Genomic DNA, 24059 nt, shown 5'->3' with positions numbered 1-24059 from the left:
GACTTTGCAAAGAGATATTTTCAACCGGAAATAGGTTACCAGATGTATTGATATTAATTTGCCTAAGGTCAATTTCTATCCGATGCAGCTCATATAGCTTCAATCTTTGTTGATTAGATTACTACTGAATGCACACATATCTGATGAAAGGCAATATACTCGTATAAAAGACTAATATCATTCTGGTGAACTAATTCAAGAAACTCAATGTCAACTACAAATTTATTGCAGCACTCTGATCAAAATATTTATAAGCTTTAATATTTCCAATTTTCTTGCCATGTTCGTCATAATGAAATGATTTAAAACACTGATCACAAAAGAAACAAGGATTCTCTGGAGCATGCTCACTGTTGTATACAATCCACCTGAAAAACATAAATACTAATCATCACAAACCATCATTTCTAATTGAGCAACAAACAAATCACAGTTGGGAATGTAACACACCCTGTTTCATAAGAAAATTACTTCTTTTCTGACAAATTTCATATCTTACAATGAACAAGTTTTTAATACATTCTATGCTTTTACCTAAAATACCCCCTTTACCATTTTAATAGCATCATATTTGACTATTTGTATATCTGTGTGAGATCTCCTCAAGCTCCATCATAACAGTCCACATGTGACTTTGCTCTGTCACTTCGTCACCTTAAAAGCAGACCATGTCGTCTCCCCTTCCTTTCGTATATTTTTTTGTCTACTCTTAAGGTGTTCCTGCCTGGAAACACCCATTAGTTCTCAATCATTAAATTTTTTCATTCTGAATTTCATTTAAAAATGGCAGGCAACTGCATAACCCAGTGCAATTTTTTTTCTGCAAAGTATTAATTTTAAACAATCTTCCATCACCTGTTTATTTTTCATATATAACAGATGTCTATGATTCAAGTATAATGGTCTATATCAGTTACTTTATAATATTATTACATACCAATTTTCATTATCTCAACTGTTATGGTGACGATAATGGTTTTACTTTTCGCTTTTGGGCACCACAGTGGAGCATGCTCCGCACTCTGGGTTGGCTTAAACATTCCTACACTATTGCTTAAGTTTGTATTTATATTGTGACATGTGATTCAAGTTTTCTAACTTCCATTGCTTAGTAGTTCTAAAGATTTCAGCATAACTTGATAACCCGAAATGCATTTCCGCCCCATAAATCTAGCCTCAAGGCAAATGTAAAAATTCTGAAACCTTCAATACAGACCAATTTTCATTCTACTACTGTGTCTATTTAATTCAAGAGGATTTATTGAACAATTTATTTTGTTTTTTGAACCCCTCAAGGATCCCTAAGGAGATGATTGAAAATTCCTTTACCATACATCGAGTTTGCATATACAATGTATAATGTGACAATTTTCTATCCTAAAAAGTTTGGTGGATTTCACTGATTTACTGGTTATCATGAAATTAATTTGTTACATAAATTCTGCACTCTGGACAAATATAAAAATTCTGTAACCCATGGTTTTATCTACATAATTTATAGTGATAACAACTTAACATTGTGCCAATTTTCAAGATTCTGTGAAATTGTTGTTGATGACATTATCCAGATGTAGGTATATACAACAAAATGTCTGCCAAATCTTTGAATGCAGGGATAAAAAGTATGGCAACAGGAGAAATGCAAACAAACTCTTTAAGTGTAAAAAAAAAGAAAGAAATTCTACAGCCATTAGTCCCTATGACCTATAAAACCAATGCATATCAAATATCAAAATATGGCTGGATAGTTAATTACATTAGGTTGAAGACAATATAAATAAAATTTAAGAGCAAAATTCTACTAGTATTAAACGTTTTGAAAGTTTACGAAAGTAATCCTTTTAAGTTCCAAAATTGTAATTTACCTATATCTGATAAACACACATCAAAGGTTAATGAAATAAAATATAAAATTAATTGTGGTGCTCCTTGGATTTTTTGTTATCAAAAGTACCTTGCAGAATGCATCATACAAGCTCTACATAATGTCCGTGTTACTCTCTTCTTTTTCATAAGTCTAGGATAATCTCTAATATCAACACTGTCATCAGGGTTTAACAATCTGAAAAGGTAAATAAAATTTTAAGTGTGCGTACATATTTTAACTTTACGTAAGTAACAAATGTTTTTGCAATATATATCATTTTAGAGAGCAATATCTCAAATGATTTAAATCCTTAGTTACAATGAGTGAAATATAAACTCTGATATTTCATAGACTGTTCAAAGCCAATCATTCTAATATGACATGCTTCTTTCGCTTTGTAAACAACACCTTGATAAAATTCTTGATATATCTATACTTAGCGCAGACTCAGAGATGTACATAATAATGGCTTTTACAATATACCTCCCACGTAAATCCACATGTATCGTAACCTATGTGCAAACTCTATGCCGATTTCGCTGTGTTAATAATTGCAATTGAAAACAAAAACAGAACCCTTGTTCTTATTCTGATGCATAACAAAAAGAATTAATGCATTAGGGCTCGGAAAAATGTACAAAATCAAAATAAAATAAAATTCCGCAAACTTCCATTAATGCTTTTGGCACATTAAAGTCATTTCAAAACATAACAACATACGAATGAAAACACTAAAGTTGAGGGTATTTCCGTTACGTGATCCCTCCAAATTCTGATAATATTACATTAAAATGGAGATTTGAGGAAGGTGTTGTTTTATTTTCTATTCTATTGCATTATTCTCACATTTACTGATTTCAGCAGGTCAACATGCATATGGCGGCTCCTTAGTTATGAAATGTCAACTGTAGCTTACGAGAAAAAAAAAGAATATCAAACATGGCAAATGTTAGGTGTTGACATTTAAAAGAATTATACACATTTTTTCTAATGGTCATTTAAGAAATAATTCATTCAAGCTATAGATTTATTGGAAATTTTTAGCTTTATCTAACAGGGGTAAAATAGAACAGCCACACACACAGCATACCAACCCTCGCTTCAGTTTTTTAAATTACCGCATTTGTCCCATTGGAATCGAAATAATTCATGAAAGCCATAGATTTGTTGGAAATTTACACATGGCCTAGCTGGGCCGTGATATTTGAATTTTATTCTGAGCGTTAGCGAGGGATAAAATTAACGAATATCACGGCCCAGGCCATGTGTTTTTAACTCCAAAATTGTTCTGATTGAAAAAAAGACAAACACCACATTGAAATAATGTCATTATTTTATAAGTAAATACCCCATTTGTAGACATGGCAATTTTAATAAAATCATAATACTTTTTGATGTATCACATTGTGTCTGCAATGTTGTACAGCTTTTTTCTGATTTGTTTGTGTAAATTTAACCAGATTACCAAAGGAACTCAAATGTAATTGAATAAATGGCACTAGCTAGACTTAGACACACTTATAAGAATTTTACGACAAACTACACATTTATAATTTCACTTAAGATTCTTTTCAATGTCAATTTTTCCAGTAATGGGCACATTGGATACCCTTGACAAAATTAAAGGTTATCGTTATATTATAAATATAATATGATGCAAGCACTACCTTATATCTGAAAATATAATAAGATGTTCACAATCTCCTTGGTGCAAGTAACAATATGGCTGCCCTAATCTAACATTCAGGTTTAAGAATAATGCTTCTTCCATCTTTTCTGTTCTCATTTCACCAATCTGTCGTCCTGGCTGTGAGGCCCACTGCATGATCGTGCTGTGGGTAAATATAGTCAATCATTATTTACTGTCATAAAACTAAATGAAATCATAAATAGGCTTTAACAATCATTTTATTTATGGTTAAAGACTGAGTAAACTTTTAATTTTAACATCATTTTTTGTTTTCATTATTAAGTAAATTAAAATTATCTGTTATACAAATGTTTCGAATTCACCTGTAATTTTTCTGCACCAATAGTTTTAGGACAGAAAAATGTCTTCTTTAAATAAGATGTATGTCTTTGAAAGTTTTTATAACTAGTAAATGTCATTTCTTTACTACAAACTTACAAAAACAATTTTAGTCAGGGGAAACCTTCATTCATTACTTGAGAATGGCTTTGAACTAGTTTTTAGAAACAGTGAGCACTCTTTGAAAGGGACGTTGTGTTTTTTAAAGGGCTTTTATGGTGGGCTAAGTGCAATTTATTGAGTCAAGGCTTATGAACAGACTTTTTATTGTTTGTTTGTATGTTGTAATGGTTCACCCCAGTCCTAGGTTGAGGGAGAGTTGAGCACTCTCAAATATGTTTAACCCATATGCTCCTTGTGCCTTTTCCAAGTCAGGAGCATGTTATTCAGTAATTATTTTTGGTTGCTTTCTACTTTATTTGTTTTTTGGTTATTTTTTTTAAGCATAATTCAGGCTATTTTTCTCTTTTGAATTTTTTCACAGTCATGCCAGGTCGTTTATAGCTAACTGTAAGGTATGGATTTTTCTCATTGTTTAAGGCTGAACAGTGTCCAATAATTCTTTTACAACCACGTCAATTGGTCTCCAGTGAATGGTTCTACATTCAGTTTGGCAGTTAATTAATTGGGGATAAGTTCATATAGAACTCTTCCTTGGTATCTTCTTTAATTTAATTGTTCAGCAGCAATTACCTTAGAATTAGAACTTTCTCTGCTGAAACAAAAGGGGAGTATTTTGAACACGGGATATATATTTCCTAAACGCTACAAATTACATACTATTTTTATTGTCCATTTCCTACTTATTTTACAAGGTTCCAATATTCAATTTCAATTATCCATGTCCATCAATACATTTAAAATGTACTAATTCCAGTTTCTGTTTTCCTCAAACTCACAGTCTTTTAACATATTTTGTTTGTTTTCCCGATTTAAAAAAAATTAATCTCCTACCTTGGTTTGTGTACAATAACACTAAATGAACAAAAAGAGATCTGGGGTATACACTAATGAGGCAAAAACAGACAAATATTGACATTGAAATTGTAGGAAGCATGGTTTCATATTTTTCTAGGGTTCAGAAGAATTTCAATGTTATAGTCTGTAATACCTGCCATAGTCTTGACATTCTGGATATCTCATATCATTATAAAACACTCCTTCTATGTAGAAAAATCCAGATTTATATAAATCCTGTGTAAAAGGATAAATAATTAATAAAATACATCAAAACATCCTATGTAAACAAGGAGAAAGGATTATAATTCTGGAACACTCCTTTTACATATTGTATTTAGAAACATACCAGTAAAATTTTAAGTCTGACTTCAAAATGAATTGAGTTTTTCATTAGTAAACAGCTTGTTCATTTTTATTTTGAAATATACATTGTGATGACTGTCAGTTTTGTATATGGTCATGTTTAACATGAAATATCTGAATAAGCAACTGGATGGCATATATTTGATCAGCTTTTCACTTTCATCTTGATATGTCTCACAATAAGACTATCCAAGTATTTCCTGTGTCTGGTTCAGTGAAAGTAAGCTGGATGATTTATTATGTTTCTTGAAAACTTATCATTTTATTAAACATTATCAAAATTAAAGACCAGATTTGGCTTTAGTTTTTTTTAATCAAATTGGAACACACATGAATGAATAATTAGTAAATCTATTTTACTGAACTCTAATAATATTAATCAAAATCCTACCTTTGCATATGGCATCAATTCATTATCAGGGTTATCGCTGAGGTCATGTGCTATAGCAAGGTCATTTACACAACTAATCTTGTCACGTAAATCAGACAACTTCTGTGTTCCAAGAACATTAAAATTCAGATCTGGCATTATCTAAATAATAAAAATATAAATAGTTTTTAAAACCTTGAGTTCACTTTAAAAGTGTCCTTTGAATATGTAACAAAATAACAGGAATAAACATCTTCTTGAAAATGTCCAACTGTTAGAATGCATTGATAGCAAAATAAGTAAATCATAAGCAAATTAATAGTTGCCAAGTCAGCTACATGTTGATAATATTTCCACTAAAATAAGTTGGTTTACAGTATGAGAAAAAGATTGATTTTCCAAGATATTGCCAAAAATTTTAAAAGCTACAATAACTACCTGTCCTGGAAAAGATATCTTAGATTTACCAAAATATCACATGCTATTAAATGTACCAATACCATATTGTCTGGATGTTATATTTGTGCATAAATTGTAGCTTTTATGTCTGAAAAACCCTAAGACGTTGAAATTTAACAACTGTTGTTAAAATCAGAATGATTAAATGTAAAGTATCAAACCTTATTATGAACATGCTGCAATTTCAGGTATTTAAAAGGAGGGTATACTCTGATATTTATGATGACATTTGGAAGATTAATTTCATATTCTCCCAGATCTTCTCCTGGTTTCCGGTCATGAAATAATGCTGAACTCTGAAAAGAAAAGTCTTATTTAATTCATAATGGATTTAGCATGAGATATTTACATTTTGATGGCATTTCTTTTACTAGAACTGTGCAGTCCTATTAAGTACAATATTCTTTCTCTTCTAACAACACTCTCAACTATCCCACTGTTTGTAAGTTTGTTTACTAATTCTTTAAGAATTCATTCAGTTATATATCAGAAAATAAATGAGAAAAATGTATATATTTTTTTTCCATTTTCAACCAAGATTAACCCAGAGACATATATACACAGAGATGGGCAACTGCAACAGTGGTCCGCGAAATCCAATTGAAAACACGTCCGACGTGACTTTAAAGATAGCGTGGGTACCGCCATTTTGTAACTACTAACAGACAAATTCGCAACTGACTTACGATTGTTATTTTACATCAAGCATTTCTATACACCACAATGTAAGTATATATTTCAATTTCTTATATTATTTACTTATTCCTATTCAGTTTGTAGTAATCATTAGGTGAAAATATTTTGACGATTATGTTTTATTCCAGTCATTAATAAGGAGAAAGCTGGGTCAACATGGACGTTATGAAAATTTGGAACATGGTCATATTTTATTTATTAAAACCTTTTCATTCTAAAAGGAATAAAACTATTAGTCAGATGAATTACCTTCCCAAGACATACAGGCTTTGTCTATATAAGTTGAATTTTTCATTATTTCACCCACTTTGAAGCAATTTACAACTATAAATCAGTATTATAGCTGTCGGCCATGTTGATTTTGTTATTCATATAGACAGACCCTTGTACTAGTCCTTGGTATATAAACTTGTCCATCTTCAGAAAATTACTGTTCTTATCACATGAATAACTTTCCAAAGACATACAGGCTTTGTCTATACAATATGAATGTTTCATTATTTCACCCACTTTGATCTGGGACTATTATACTATTACTTAAGCCCCAGCTTTGATGCAATTTACAATTAAAAATCAGTATTATAGCTGTCGGCCATGTTGATTTTGTTTATTTATATAGACAGACCCCTGTACTAGTCCTTGGTTTATAATTTAGTTTACATATATTAACATTCAGTATCTGACAGCATTTTTTTTTCTTTTTGAACAGGATCCTGTTATAAGAAAGAACAAAGATATTGATCAAATTTCCCTAACAGTACAGCATGCAAGAGACGTAATAACATGTGCTGAATGCAGGACTCCGAATTCTTTTCTGTTTGAAAATAAGACTCCCTGGCAGACAGGAAAAACTATTAGTGATTACTTTTTTCAGAATATGACAACGCTGTCATGTAGTGGACCAATTGCTACTTCTATCACAATTAGTATGATATTTAAACATGTTTTGTGAGAGAAAAACTAACATGTGCTTATCCGTTGAAAACACCATATTATTGTAGTTCATATGCCAAACCTGATGTATGCTTTTAGTGCAAGTGAAGGTGGTATGATTAAACTAAAAACAAATACTAGACTCTGCTCCCAATCTATTGCATTTGAAGCAGAAGTGGTACAGTAGCAGTTGTGCAGAGACCATATGGAAAGAAATGCAAATAAATATCTTGTGTTCAACTTCATTTGTCTTCATTACGAAAAGTTTACAAATTACACATACATGTATAACAATATGGTGATGTAGTATGATTGCTAATGAGACAATTATGTACATGTACATGTATGACTATCATTGGAACGCCACTCTATAATATCTTTTGTTCATTATGAAAACGGATAATGCTACCTTAGTAGCATAATGTTAAAAAAGAAAATGTTATATTAATTCATGCCACAACACCCCTATGAATATGAAACTTAACAGTACTAAAAAGGAAAATATTTCGATTCACAAAGTCCTACATGTATAAGGAAAGTGACATACTAAATAGATTTTACATGAAATGACAAAAGATGTTGAATAAGAAGCATGAAATGTTCACTTTACTGGTACACTAGTCTTCACGGGTTTCTATTGGTCATCATCTGTGTTTTGTTTGTCCTTTTACAATGGTGCTTGTTTGTACTTATCTGTTATGTTGCTTCAGTTTTACATGTCCTCATTCTGTGATCACTAGATCACCTATCATGTTTTGAAAAATGTGTATGCAAATATTTTCTGCAATACATTGAAAAGGTACAGATGCTATGAGTAAAAGGAGATGTGCTGTATATGTCAATGAGACAACAACCCAACAGCAAAAATATTCTTAACACATCTATGTATGTTTAAGAATTCTTGTGTGATATAGCACATAATGAATATTTATATATCAGTGTCAGTGACTTGATACATGTATGTACCTATTGACGCATTCCGTCCTAAAAATTAGGCGTGTGAAGAGCCCAAGCAGTATATCTGCATATAAAAAACTGATATCAAAATAAATTCCTGTATAACAAATTCAGGGAATGAAACACTATCCTATTAAAACAAACCACAAGAGATATTAGTGGTTAAGGTTTATTTAAAAATGTGAAGTACACGCCAGTGCAAAGTAGCTTAAAATAATAAGCAAACAGAGGCAGAAGATGTCAAGGGGCACTACAAAAATGACAAGGTCATGTTACACAGTGGAAAAAAATAACAAAAGAAAAGAACATAACAGCCCACATAGCACTACACCGAAAATTACCTTGTTAACATTGAGCAACACGGACCCGTAAAAGATCATATAGAACTGATGAACAATTTCACAAATTTGTCTAATTCAAAACTTGAGGTTCACTTCCCGACAGCAAAGAGTAAAGATAAGAATGTTGCAGTACTCGGCTAGTCTATGAAACAAAAAATTAAAAGTCTACAGTTCAGCAGAGAATTTAACAATACTTATGATACAAATTGTTTTTAAACAGAGCCGGTGATTTTAAGTCTTAAAAATAATGCAAAAAAAAAAAGAAAAAAGATTCATATTCAATATTTAATGGCAGCAACAAGTGATTTCAACAACACTTATAATGTACGTTCATTCGGGAAATTCATGCAAAGGTTCCATGAATGATCCTTTAATTCTAGGTAAATCAAAAACTAAACGTTATAATTAAATTAAAACAGCTATATTTACATGGAACAATTTAGATAGAATAAAGATGTGAAGTACACGCCAGTACAACAGCAATAAAGTGTTCAGCCCCATTTCCATTGTTCTTAATATGAGAAGACCCAACCAATAATGCAGTTTCGTCATAATGTTTTCCTTATTTCCATGGGATTTGAAGACCAAATCAAATTACTGTGATTGGAGCCGTGATAATTATTAATCAGATTAATCTATAATATAAAAGTCTAAACAAATACTTCTTAAGTTTGTATCATGCTGAGGCTATTTAGACCGAAAACAAAATGTAAGTGCTTGTTCTTACATGCTATTTGAAAATATTTTTAATCAACTCTTTAGCAACATAAGTGCACACGCTGAAATGTCTCGCCTACTATACTGACCATTGATTTTATATTGATAGTCCTAAATATAAAGTTTTACTACAAGTATTACAATAACATTTATGATCCAAGAAAATAAGGTCAATGTCAGATAAACCAAGCCAGAAATACATGTACACCTTTAATACAATCATTCCATACACCAAATATAGATGATCTATTGCTTATAGTATAAAAGAAACAGACCAAACATCAAGGTTAAGGTCAGATGAACCCTGCCAGACAGACATGTACACCTTAAAATCATTCCATGCATCAAATATAGTTGACCTAGTGCTAAAAGTATCTAAGAAACAAAGTTAACCAGGAAAACTGAACATTGACCAATGAACCATGACAATGAGGTGAAGGTCAGATGATATCTGCCAGACAGACATATACACCCATACACCAAATAAAGTTGACCTATTGCTTAAAGTTTGAGAACAGACCAAAACACAAAAACTTAACATTAAGCAACGAAACATGAAAATGAGGTCAAGGTCAAATAAAACCTGCCAGACTGACATGTACATCGTAAAATATTTCCAGATACCAAATATAGTTGACCTATTGCATACAGTATTATAATAAAATGCTCCACAGGGCGCAGCTTGATACGACCGCAGAGGTCGAACCCTGAACAGTTGGGGCAAGTATGGACACAACATTTAAGCTTGATACAGCTCTGAATTTGGATTGTGATTAAATATTTGACACAGCATAGGTTTCTGACACAGAATGAATGTGGTCTAAGAACTTAAAAATTTTAAATTGGACATTCACCTATTATGGTCCAATATCCAAAATCTAAATACATGGTTAGATTCAGCATATCAAAGAACCCCAAGAATTCAATTTTTGATGAAATCAAACAAAGTTTAATTTTGGACCCTTTTGATCTCAATGTGGACAAAAATGATAACAGGGCCCAAAAATCAAAAATCTAAATACATGGTTAGATTCAGCATATCAAAGAACCCCATATATTCAATTTTTGTTGAAATCAAACAAAGTTTAACTTTGGACCCCGATTTGGACCAACTTGAAAACTGGGCCCATAATCAAAAATCTAAATACATGTTTAGATTCAGCATATCAAAGAACCCTAAAAATTCAATTTTTGTTAAAATCAAACTAAGTTTAATTTTGGACCCTTTGGACCTTTATGCAGACCAATTTGAAAACGGAACCAAAAATTAAGAATCTAAATACACGGTTAGATTCGGCATATCAAAGAACCCCAATAATTCAATTTTTGATGAAATCAAACAAAGTTAAATTTTGGACCCTTTGGACTTCAATGTGGACCAATTTAAAAACGGGGCCCAAAATCCAAAAACTTAATACACGGTTAGATTCAGCATATTACAGAACCCCATATATTCAATTTTTGTTGAAATCAAACAAAGTTTAATTTTGGACCCCGATTTGGACCAACTTGAAAACTGGGCCCATAATCAAAAATCTAAATACATGGTTAGATTCAGCATATCAAAGAACCCCATATATTCAATTTTTGTTGAAATCAAACAAAGTTTAATTTTGGACCCCGATTTGGACCAACTTGAAAACTGGGCCCATAATCAAAAATCTAAATACATGGTTAGATTCAGCATATCAAAGAACCCCATATATTCAATTTTTGATGAAATCAAACAAAGTTTAATTTTGGACCCTTTTGATCTCAATGTGGACAAAGTTGATAACGGGGCCCAACAATCAAAAATCTAAATACATGGTTAGATTCAGCATATCAAAGAACCCCATATATTCAATTTTTGTTGAAATCAAACAAAGTTTAATTTTGGACCCCGATTTGGACCAACTTGAAAACTTGGCCCATAATCAAAAATCTAAATACATGGTTAGATTCAGCATATCAAAGAACCCCATATATTCAATTTTTGTTGAAATCAAACAAAGTTTAATTTTGGACCCCCGATTTGGACCAACTTGAAAACTGGGCCCATAATCAAAAATCTAAATACATGGTTAGATTCAGCATATCAAAGAACCCCATATATTCAATTTTTGTTGAAATCAAACTAAGTTTAATTTTGGACCCTTTGGACCTTTATGTAGACCAATTTGAAAACAGAACCAAAAATTAAGAATCTAAATACACGGTTAGATTCGGCATATCAAAGAAACTCAATAATTCAATTTTTGATGAAATCAAACAAAGTTAAATTTTGGACCCTTTATACCTCAATGTGGACCAATTTAAAAACGGGGCCCAAAATCCAAAAACTTAATACACGGTTAGATTCAGCATTTTAAAGAACCCCAAGAATTCAAGAATAAAACCCCATTGAAATTGATCAAGAAATAAGCAATTTATACGAAGTATCTTCTTTTGCACAATACTGTGCAATTGATTATTTCTTGCTATTGCGCAATACTGTACAATTGACAATTTCTTGCTATTGCGCAATATTGTGCTATTGGATATTTCTTGCTATTGCGCAATACTGTGCAATTGAAGATTTCTTGCTATTGCGCAATACTGTGCAATTGAAGATTTCTTGCTATTGTGCAATACTGTGCAATTGAAAATTTCTTGCTATTGCACAATACTTATTATATAATAATTTACACATCCTGTTTGGTGTGTATCTCCTACCATATCATTATTATTTACTTTTAAATATAAATCAGAAATAACCAACTTAAAATGGAAAATTTTAAAAGAAAAAAAAAAGGAAAAAAAGAAAAAAAAAAGAAAAAAAAAAATCCCCCCCCAAAATTTTTTGAACCCCCTTATGATTCATCACCCCCAAACTCAATCTCAGCCTTCCCTTTGTGGTATGGTACCTTGCAGTACAATTTCAGAGAGATCCATACACTTGAACACAAGTTATTGTCTGGAAACTAGAAAAATGCTTATTTTTGGCCCCTTTTTGGCCCCCCAATTCCTAAACGTTTCGGGCAATTACCCCCAAACTCAATTCCAGCTTTCCTTTTGTGATATGGAACCTTGTAGTACAATTTCAGAAATATCCAAACACTTACACACAAGTTATTGTCATGAAACTAGAAAAATGCTTGTTTTTTGCCCCTTTTTTGGCCCCTAATTCCTAACATTTTGAGGCAATTACCCCCAAAATCAATTACAGCCTTCCCTTTGTGATATGGAACCTTGTGGTACAATGTCAGAGAGATCCATACACTTACACACAAGTTATTGTCTGGAAGTTACAAAAATGCTTATTGTTGGCCCCTTTTTGGCCCCTAATTCCTTAACTGTTGGTACCATAACCCCCAAAATCAATCCCAACCTTCTTTTCATGGTATTGAACCTTATGGTAAAATTTCATGGAGATCCATTCACTTAAACTAAAGTAAGAGTGCGAAAACCAATGTGTCTTCGGACGACGACGACGACGACGACGCCAACGTCATACCAATATACGACCAAAAAATTTTCAATTTTTGCGGTCGTATAAAAACAGATCAAAACACAACAAGAGGCTGTCGAGTGACAGCAAACCGGATTTTCCTGCAGAGGTAGAACCCTAAACAGTTGAGCCAGTATGGACACAACATTTAAGCTTAAAACAGCTCTGAACTTGGATTGTGATTGAATATTGAAAATAGATTATCATCTAATTAATAATGAAAATAATATTTGCAAATCTGAACCCCAAACAGGATCATGTAAAAATTAAACATTAACACACACAACAAAATAAAGTACCACATAACAACTGAGACATCTACATTCAGAACACACATGACTTAAAAAAAAATAGTTATAAAGAAATTTTGATCATTACTGGTTCATGGAATAAGTTTGGGTTATTTCCCTTTGAACAGAAATATGGTTTAACATAGTACTCTAACATTAGATATGATTTAATATAGTTCTCTAAAATTAGATATGATGTAACACAATGTATATCTATTTTCAAATTATAATCAATAGTTCAAAATATTTTTCTTTCATTTGTCACAAACTAATATAGATCTGCAGCTTATCTATCAAAGTCAACAATTTTTTCTACACAATGTAATGTAGTGAAATATATCCTTTAATAAAAATAGATAATTATCTAATCAAAGGAGTTCACTTCATCTAAAAAAAGTTATATATATAGTATTCAGAAAATTAGTTTATACAAAATAACAAACAAACCTACCACAAAATTCTTCAAACAATTTATCAGAGAAAAGAAAAAAAAATCCAAAATGTCATTAATCATAAATACAATGTCTTTTAAAAATCTTTTAAAAAAAGAGTTATTTCCCTTTGTACAGAAATGGATCATCTCATCAAAAATCAAATTCTTTGGAAAGGGCTGTAACTGAACAACGAGAAAAGCTAAAATGGTGAAAATTGAACTTGACCTTCGTTTAGCCACAGGAAACGACATATCTAAATTTGAAAAAAAATCTTCAAAGTGTTTTCGTGTATATGAACGGACACTGTTTGGCAGCCACCCGCCCTCCATACATCCCCAAATAAATAACTGATTTTTACTTCGAAAATCCGGTAAAAAACTTAACATTAGGCAATGAACCGAGAAATTGAGGTCAAGGTCAACTAAAACCTGCCAGACTGACATGTACATGGTAAAATATTTCCATACACCAAATATAGTTGACCTATTGCATACAGTATTAGAAAAACAGACCAAAACACAAAAACTTAACATTGAGCAATGAACTGTGAAAATGAGGTCAAGGTCAAATAAAACCTGCCAGACTGACATGTACACCTTACAATCATTACATACACCAAATATAGAAGACCTATTGCTTATAGTATCTGAGATATGGACTTGACCACGAAAACATAACCTTGTTCACTGATCCATGAAATGAGGTAGAGGTCAAGTGAAACTGTCTGACAGATATGAGGACCTTGCAAGGTACGCACATACCAAATATAGTTATCCTATTACTCATAATAAGAGAGAAATTAACAATACAAAAAATCTCTAACTTTTTTTCAAGTAGTCACTGAACCATGAAAATGAGGTCAAGGACAATGGACATATGACAGACGGAAACTTAATATCATAAGGCATCTATATACAAAGTATGAAGCATCCAGGTCTTCTACCTTCTGAAATATTAAGCTTTTGAGAAATTAGTTAACACCGCCGGATCACTATCCCTATGTCGAGCTTTCTGTGACAGAAATCACAGGCTTGACAAAAATGTACTAGACTTTAACGGTGCAAAAAGTCTCACTGTCTTTTGAAACACCAAGCAAATATTAAAGTTGAAAGTCATGGTAATCAGTTTCCCACTAGACAAAATCCGAAATTTGACAAAATTCCACTGGCAATATTTTTTATCTATGAAAAGTTGTATTATTTCTTTTCTTAACATGTTAATTGACTATTTTTGTTTGCCCAGTGCTCTGTTTAAATGAAATTCTGGTCAGAGTTTAAATAATATGTCAGCATTTGTTTAGTTGTAAAAAAATTACCAAGCGATAATCCCTTTAGAACTTCACCTCCGGCAAATGTCAGGTGATAGGAGGGCAATAAATTACTTAATCGCACACCTGTGAATCCACAATCACAACTCTAAGGAATTAATTACTGGAGAATTAAGGAGCACACTTTAGCAAAGAAATGAAGTAAATAATGTTTCTTGCATTATCAATATCATAATTTTAACCAGATATTAATTTTAAAATAATTAGAAATGTTGAAAAGCAGAAAATATTTTTCTCAATAAATACATAAAAATAATAAATGCAACGATTTTCAAGTGGCTTTTTAGAAAAGAAATTATTTGACCTGAGGTAAATTTTCCAATTGTTTTTTGGTTAGCTATCAAGGGTCATTCGTCCCCGATTTGTAGAGTAATTCATTGGTGAGATTCTCATTCCGGGCCGCGCGATTTAACGTGATTTCACAGAGTTGCCAATCTCTGTGTATATATGTCTCTGATTAACCTAAAGCAGCTGTATGCAAAATTCAATAAAAATCTGTGGATGCTTGATTTACTGTGTAACTTGACCTCATTAAGTGAAATATTTTATTTGGTAAACATGTACATGGTTATAGTTTGTGATTTTCATTTAAATTCTTTTAAAATGTAAACTTCTACTTATTTTCACTTTGTAGATAAAACATATAGATGACAGAACAGATAGATAGTTTCCCTCAGTTTGTAAAAGACTGATTATTGCTAGTGAGACAGTCAATAAAAAGATATCACTAGGATACTTATATCGGTAAGTGCATCTGAAGTTTTGAGATGTCCTTTCACCAATAATCCCCCCTCCCCCCTCTTATTTTAAAAATTTTTGGTGGAAAACACTGAATTCTGTAACAGATTAGAAAATATTAACTTCTAATTGTATACATTTTTCTCATCCAGGCTGGAGTATTTTAATCTTCTTAAAACCGTTGATTTATATATTTTGTCTGCTTCTCTTCTCTCCAATTCTCTTTTCTGCATCCTGTGTAATATATATTATTAATAATAAATTATTCAATATATTGTTATTCTTAATATCTAAAATGTATAGTCACACTAAAGATTGTTTTACTAAAGGAAGATTTGACACCATAAAATCTGGTTGAGTGCATCAATTTTCCTTAAAAAGTGCATGCACACAAATTTACACAATCAGGAATCTCATTAGCTCCTTGGTTTAATATGTTAAAAGTTTCTCTGTTTTTGCAAGTGATATTGTAGTTTTGACAACAGTCACCCTCAATGGAAGTCAAGGCCTTTTATAGTCGACTATAAGGTTTTACTCATTGTTGAAGGCCGTACGTGTCTATAATTGCTTACATCCACTTCAATTGAACTCAGGGGGATAGTTGTCTCATTGGCAATCATATCACATTGCCTTATTTGTATATATTACCTTGAATTTAAAACGGATCTCTAGACAAGATTATTTTTAGGCTTCTTTGACACTATACTATGTGTCCAGAAATAAAAAGCTCATATCATAAAGATTATAAAACAACCAGTTGTTGAATGATGAAGATGCATGATAATAGCTGTGAAATATTCTAATGTTAAACTCTTTATTTGAATATTTGAAAGAACCTACAATGTTCATTGTAAACAACCTATTTTTGGTGCATTACCTTGGTGACATAATTTAGCTTACCTGACTGAAACCAAGTCTACAGAATCTGGAATACATGATAACATTGATATATCTGTCTTTTCTTCTCCACACAGTAAATTATTTGCACTGAAAAATAAAATGAGAAGCAGTATGGTTATAACAGTTTTCCTGAAAGTTTGACACAAACAAGAGTTACCTAATTAGTGTTGTCAAATTGAACAGTTTAGTCTAACCGGTTACTCGGACACAACTCGTTCACTATGCCTGTGTCTGTAGTGACTTTTTGGATTTCAATGAACATGATGAACGTAATCTATGTATTATTAAGTCAGGGATTTTGTTACCATAAATAACTTAAAACCTTTACTAAATTCTTTCATAGATACAAAGATTTGGTTTGGAAGTTTGGCTGTACCTGTAGAAAACTTATTTCAAGCAGGATAGCACATCCTAATTTCTAAGATGTTGTATACCGAGCCTGGAAATTTAATGATCCGGGTAAACTTATGGATCCTTTAAATAAACTTCTTCTAGAAGGTTACCAATTCAACACTGTTATTAGATCTATGAATATGGTTTTTTTTGGTATACATATTGATTTTGTTATCATTAAATTAAAATCAAACTTAAATTATTGTTATATACATACGCACATTCATGGCTCTACAATCTTTCTATACCTGTATCTTGGCATTGTACAAGATCATGTTTTTTTCTCTGACTGTTAAGGACGTCTTAACACTAAATCCATTGGATGTTGGAAGCATACTGATTGATATATGTATATAGTCTTAGATGCCTGATTTTTTATTAGTTGGGTCAATATCCCTAATGCACCTTAAATTGAGGAACACAAAAATAGTGCATAAATAAAAATCTGTGTGTAGTGATATTGGACATGTTTCAATTTTTATCAAGTGACTGAGCTTAACCATTTGTGCTGAGTTGGAGAGCAGCTAGAGGACCACAGAATAAATTCACTAGAAAAAATTATGGAGTTATTATAATGTATTCAAAAAACTAAATTTTCAAAGAATTTATTGTGTGAAAAAAGGGATTTTTTACCTCGAGAAGCCGCATCACAAAAGGCTTTTCAGGGTGTGCTAAATTATGGAAAAACGAATCACATTTTGTACCCTGAAAATTTAACCACATATGTGAAAATGTCTCAGCTTCGAAATGAGCCATCAAATATATCCAAGTTTACGATAAGAGCAGAGGAATTGAGGAAAAGGCTACTATAACTGCATACCTGAAATGAATTGTAAACACATATGTACCCAGTTCATGTTGTTATTGGCTTTGAACTAGCTGACAGTAACTGCAAGTTCTCTCAGATCTGTACTTGTGTCTTTTTTGTTGCTGTATATCATATTTGTTTTTCGTTCATTGTCTTGTACATAAATCAGGCTGTTAGATTTCTCGTTTGAATTGTTTTACATTTGTCATTTAAGGGCCTTTTATAGCTGACTATGCTGTATGTGTCTTTAACTCATTGTTGAAAGCTTTATGGTGACCTATACATGTAGTTGTTAACTTCTATGTCATTTGGTCTCTGGTGGAGAGTTGTCTACTTGGCAATTATACCACATCTTCTTATTTTTATATGAACTGTGAACGTTAATGAATTTTTGGGGTTTAAGCTATTTGGAATTTAGGCAGATTTTTTGTATTCTTTGATTTATTCAGTTTTTCTACAGGAAGACTAAATGATTTCGAGGTTGACAAACATATAATTTGTATACATCAAACTCAAGTTGTTTTTAACATGATTCTTAAAGAATGAGTTACATCAGTTGACCAGCTGAGGTCAATCAAGTGTAACCGACATCATCGAAATATCGGTACTTTTAAAGAAACTTTGACGTACTACCATACATTTTGTAAGCATTGTGACATAGAAAATTTATGGGAAAGTGCACAAATTTGAACCACTGGACGTTTAGCAACCAACAATCAATCAAATAATCAACAAATTCGAACGATGTCTAGACACTTGTCTAACCAATGTTGAAGACTTTATGGCATGTTTCTCAGCATCTGAATGTCTAATCCGTTTGAGAATTTTGAGTTGGCTGTGAATTTTTATGATTTGGTCAACTGTTAGTGGCGAATTCAGAATATTTCTAAAAACTAAGAATCTCAAAACTGAAACTAGAATAAAATGCTCCGCTGGGCGCAGCTTGATACGACCGCAGAGGTCGAACCCTGAACATTTGGGGCAAGTATGGACACAACATTCAAGCTTGATACAGCTCTGAATTTGGATTGTGATTAAATATTTGACACAGCATAGATTTCTGACACAATGAATGTGGTCTAAGAACTTAAATTTTTTTAATTTATCTATTATGGTCCAATATCCAAAATCTAAATACATGGTTAGATTCAGCATATCAAAGAATCCAAAGAATTCAATTTTTGATGAAATCAACCAAAGTTTAATTTTGGACCCTTCTGACCTCAATGTGGACCAATTTGATAAGGGGGCCCAAAAATCAAAATACATGGTTAGATTCAGCATATTAAAGAACCCCATATATTCATTTTTTGTTGAAATCAAACAAAGTTTAATTTTGGACCCCAACTTGGACCAACTTGAAAACTGGGCCCAAAATCAAAAATCTAAATACATGTTGTTATTCAGCATATCAAAGAACCCCATATATTCAATTTTTGTTAAAATCAAACCAAGTTTAATTTTGGACCCTTTGGACCTTAATGTAGACCAATTTGAAAACTGGACCCAAAATTAAAAATCTAAATACACGGTTAGATTTGGCATATCAAAGAACCCCAATAATTCAATTTTTGATGAAATAAAACAAAGTTTAATTTTGGACCCTTTTGACCTCAATATGAAACAATTTGATAGCAGGGCCCACAAATAAAAAATCTAAATACATGGTTAGATTCAGCATATCAAAGAACCCCATATATTCAATTTTTGTTGAAATCAAACAAAGTTTAATTTTGGACCCTAATTTGGACCAACTTGAAAACTGGGCCCAAAATCAAAAATCTAAATACATGTTTAGATTCAGCATATCAAAGAACCCCATATATTCAATTTTTGTTAAAATCAAACTAAGTTTAATTTTGGACCCTTTGGACCTTAATGTAGACCAATTTGAAAACTGGACCCAAAATTAAAAATCTAAATACACGGTTAGATTTGGCATATCAAAGAACCCCAATAATTCAATTTTTAATGAAATAAAACAGTTTAATTTTGGACCCTTTTGACCTCAATATGAACCAATTTGATAGCGGGGCCCACAAATAAAAAATCTAAATACATGGTTAGATTCAGCATATCAAAGAACCCCATATATTCAATTTTTGTTGAAATCAAACAAAGTTTAATTTTGGACCCCAATTTGGACCAACTTGAAAACTGGGCCCGAAATCAAAAATCTAAATACATGTTTAGATTCAGCATATCAAAGAACCCCATATATTCAATTTTTGTTAAAATCAAATTAAGTTTAATTTTGAACCCTTTGGACCTTAATGTAGACCAATTTGAAAACTGGACCCAAAATTAAAAATCTAAATACACGGTCAGATTTGGCATAACAAACTAATAAATGTGGTCAAAGATTTTACAAATCTAATGCGCCATACTGTGCAATTAAAGATTACTTCTTGAAATTTTTCAATATTTGAAATTTGAAAAAAAATAATATTTGAAGAATAATTCTTTTTAATTTCTGAAATCTGAAATGAGAAAAAATTGACCCCCCACAATTTCTTTTAACACAACCCCCCCCCCCCCTTTTCCCCCAAAATATTCTTTCCCTCAAGATATGGTCATAATCTCAATTCAAATTTCCAATGGAATTTGCAACCATAATTACCCATTTATATTTACCATAGTGCTAACTTAATCTATTTTTTAATAGAATTTAAAATATGGTGTCAAATCTTTCATATGGATATTTTTGCAACATTTGCAGATATTTTTACTGGTCTTCCTTTATAAATATGCATTTCTATAAACATAATTTAAAAGCAGTGTAAGGGAAGTAATCAAAACGTTGTATGTGGATTACCTCCCTTATACTGTTTTAAATTGTCTTAATTGTTCATTAACCATTACTTTATACATAATTTAAAAGCAGTGTAAGGGAGGTAATTCAAATGATGTATTTGATTTATCTCCCTTACACTGCTTTAAATTATGTTTTGTACTAAAGTATTTGTCCATATAAAAATGCTTGTTTTTTGCCCCTTTTTTTGCCCCTAATTCCTAAAATTTTGAGGCAATTACCCCCAAAATCAATCCCAGCATTCCCTTTGTGATATGGAACCTTGTGGTACAATGTCAGAGAGATCCATACACTAACACACAAGTCATGTCTGGAAGTTACAAAAATGCTTATTTTTGGCCCCTAATTCCTTAACTATTGGTACCATAACCCCCAAAATAAATCCCAACCTTCCTTTTGTGACATTGAACCTTATGGTAAAATTTCATAGAGATCCATTCACTTAAACTAAAGTTAGAGTGCGAAGCCAACGTGTCTTCGGACGATGACGACGCCAACGTCATATCAATATACGATCGTAAATTTTTTTTGCGGTCGTATAAAAAGGAATTCTGAATGTCATGGTTTTTTTTGTGTTTTTGCTTATTAGGAGTATATCCAACATATCTTCCATTAAAAGAAATGTTATTTTTCAATCTTAAAGGGTCATTAGCTACGAGATATAAGAAAAATGAAATATGATTTCTTTTTGGTTCAATCACTAATGAAAGTGAAATAGTGAAATAATAATTCACTTTTAGCAGCCAGTTTAGTTCAATTTTGTCAAAATAAGCTAAGAAACATTGCTGATGAATTATTCACTTGCAAGTGAATAATTCGGCCTCATAGAATCCGTATTCATGTGACCTTCAATTTAACCCATTAGCTATAGATTGGTTTCATGTACGCATTATTTATTAGTTGTGTTCAGCTATTAAAAGGAAAAGAATGTCAACAAAGTTGAACCATTACGTTGACTGATACTATCCACCAAAAATCATTGTTATACATATATATCTATTACATTAAATCAAACACTGACCTGGAAAAGTCCAACTGCATGAGGTTACTATTTATTTATATTTATGTTTATGTTTACATCAGGTTATGTGACCATCGGCAGTCTTCGGAGGTCATCTCAATGGTTAATTAGATGGCGTCTAGACTAAAATACACACGAAATGCTGATATATGTTATCGAGTCTATGCATTGTTAATTAAAATTGAGAATGGAAATGGGGAATGTGTCAAAGAGACAACAACCCGACCGAAGAGCAGAAAACAGCAGAAGGCCACCAATGGGTCTTCAACACAGTGAGAAAATCCCACACCCGGAGGCGGGCTTCAGCTGGCCCCTAGAAAAAATGTGTACTAGTTCAGTGAAAATGAAAAAAAAATTGTCGGTGAACATGAATTTGACAGCTAATGCCCCTTTAAAGGACAACAGCCACTTCAAACAATCATGTGTAAAATAAAACCTTCATAGTTAATAAAATCAATATCTTCATGTTGTTGTGTGTATTTCTTATCAGGGAATGTGATAATCATTAGTGTAAACACAGATGGCCTTGATCGCCCTTGTATGCATATTTTTAGACATGATAATGAGGCTCACGGCTATGACATCACTTGTGTTACCAGCTGTATAATCTCAGTGGTAATACTATATAGATAATACAGAAATGCCACTAGTATAGGGTTTCATTCATATCTCATATTACATACATGTTTTAGTTTTATGTAAAAGCAAATCTTTATGCAGTAGTATTATTCAAAAGTAAGAAGTAATTATTTTTTATTTCGTAAATATTAGTATAAATATGCCGTATTGTGTGGTTTAATTATGGTTGCAATAGCAATTCTCAATGTGACTAAAATATATATTGGTTTACTTTTCCGAAAAATTCTCAGAGAAATCGTGCTTGAGACCACTATTGTAAACGACAGGACTTTACACCGTCTAAACATAGCAGAATTTGTTCTAAGCATTTTACCCTTCATCAGTATAGCAGACACCCAGAAAGACTTTTAAAATTGGGATATCCGGGTGCAAAGGCAGCACTGAAAGATGACGCCATACCCGACATTCCTGTAGTTGTGGATGCAGAAAAAGGACCATCTTCTCCTAAAAAGCCTAGGTCGGTCTTGGAAAAAAGACAGAAACGTCAGGTACAATTGATCCTCTTTATTATTCATCGAAACTTATGTGAAAAATATGTTCATGGTTATCTGTATGGTTTCAATACTTATAAACAATTATTATATTTGTATATCTTTCTTCCCGTTTTTGTTCTACTGAAAATTGTCACAGGCATTTATCTTATTTACATGAAAAGGTATATATCCATGTAAATAATACTACGATCCATTAAAAAAATTATCGTAAGTAATTCTGAAATGTTCAGGACTTCCGGGTATTTTTATTTTTTCTCGTATACTTTTTTTTATGCAATGAGTCGCTTGGTGATAATTTATAATTTCGCTTGTAGAAGAAGTCCGTGTATTGCAATAAACGTATTTACACTTTTGGTATTTAGCTATATTTTGCCTCCGAATGACCTTAGATCTACTCCGAATCACCTTTTGACGTCAGGCAACAATCACTTTTTAATTGTGACGTCAAAGGTTTTGAATTATGATGTCAAAGTTTACGGGAACCTGTGTGATTTTACGTAATGGCGGACAAATTTGCATACAAGTGTAAATACGTCTTTTCTGAAACTATTATGAAATAAAATAAACGAATAAGATTTCGTGAGTCTTAATAAAGAAAACAAAAAAACATATCAATTATCATGAATTCATCAATATCATGTTTACAAAGTCATTGTTCAGACAGAGTTTTCTCCCTTCGCTTACTTGCAAACACCCTCTAATTCGGCTATAGTTTGTCTTTCTACCTCCAGTTCTTGAGCTAGAACATCTCTCATGGGAGTATACTTCTTATCCGTCTCAGACATACCAGGTATTACCGTTTTGTCCCATTTCTGAATGAATTCGCGAATGTTTATTAACTCTGTCGCACCGCGAATATGTCCCTGTCCAGCTTCCATTTCTATATATTATTATTCAATATTACGGAATTATTGACAAAAAGATTTAATTTTTACTATTTAAAAAATATAATATCTAATGATGTTTCAATACAGCATGTTACATAATAGATAAAACGGCTACTTACTGTGTAGTATTTCATAAATTTGCGGTCAAAGCCTTT

The 24059-nt window shown here is 31.9% G+C and overlaps 1 protein-coding gene across 1 annotated transcript; it reads right to left on the bottom strand.

The window, feature by feature from the left end:
* Nucleotides 1-208: 208 nt before the first annotated feature.
* Nucleotides 209-23902, bottom strand: LOC127735832 (snRNA-activating protein complex subunit 3-like). The gene is made up of 9 exons (XM_052246220.1): nucleotides 23702-23902; nucleotides 16851-16937; nucleotides 16088-16184; nucleotides 6210-6344; nucleotides 5611-5751; nucleotides 5008-5090; nucleotides 3535-3699; nucleotides 1955-2062; nucleotides 209-368 (listed from the first exon to the last, which is right to left on the bottom strand). Exons 1-9 carry the CDS (start codon nucleotides 23893-23895, stop codon nucleotides 215-217), a joined length of 1164 nt encoding a protein of 387 aa, XP_052102180.1. The 5' UTR covers nucleotides 23896-23902; the 3' UTR covers nucleotides 209-214.
* Nucleotides 23903-24059: the final 157 nt, after the last annotated feature.

The sequence above is a fragment of the Mytilus californianus genome, unplaced genomic scaffold (genome assembly GCF_021869535.1).
Source record: "Mytilus californianus isolate M0D057914Y unplaced genomic scaffold, xbMytCali1.0.p SCAF_3, whole genome shotgun sequence".
NCBI classification, from domain to species: domain Eukaryota; kingdom Metazoa; phylum Mollusca; class Bivalvia; order Mytilida; family Mytilidae; genus Mytilus; species Mytilus californianus.
Note: the sequence above shows the minus strand (reverse complement) of the source record. Positions and strands in the feature narration are given on the sequence as shown.

Bases quoted from the DNA above. Each gene is read 5' to 3' on its own strand.
- LOC127735832 (XM_052246220.1), bottom strand. From the start codon at position 23,895: ATGGAAGCTGGACAGGGACATATTCGCGGTGCGACAGAGTTAATAAAC. The intron at 16,185-16,850 runs GTAAGCTAAATT...TATATTACACAG, and splicing joins GTAGACTTGGTTTCAGTCAG to GATGCAGAAAAGAGAATTGG. The intron at 6,345-16,087 runs GTATACAATTAG...TTTTCTTTTCAG, and splicing joins CCAGCCTGGATGAGAAAAAT to AGTTCAGCATTATTTCATGA.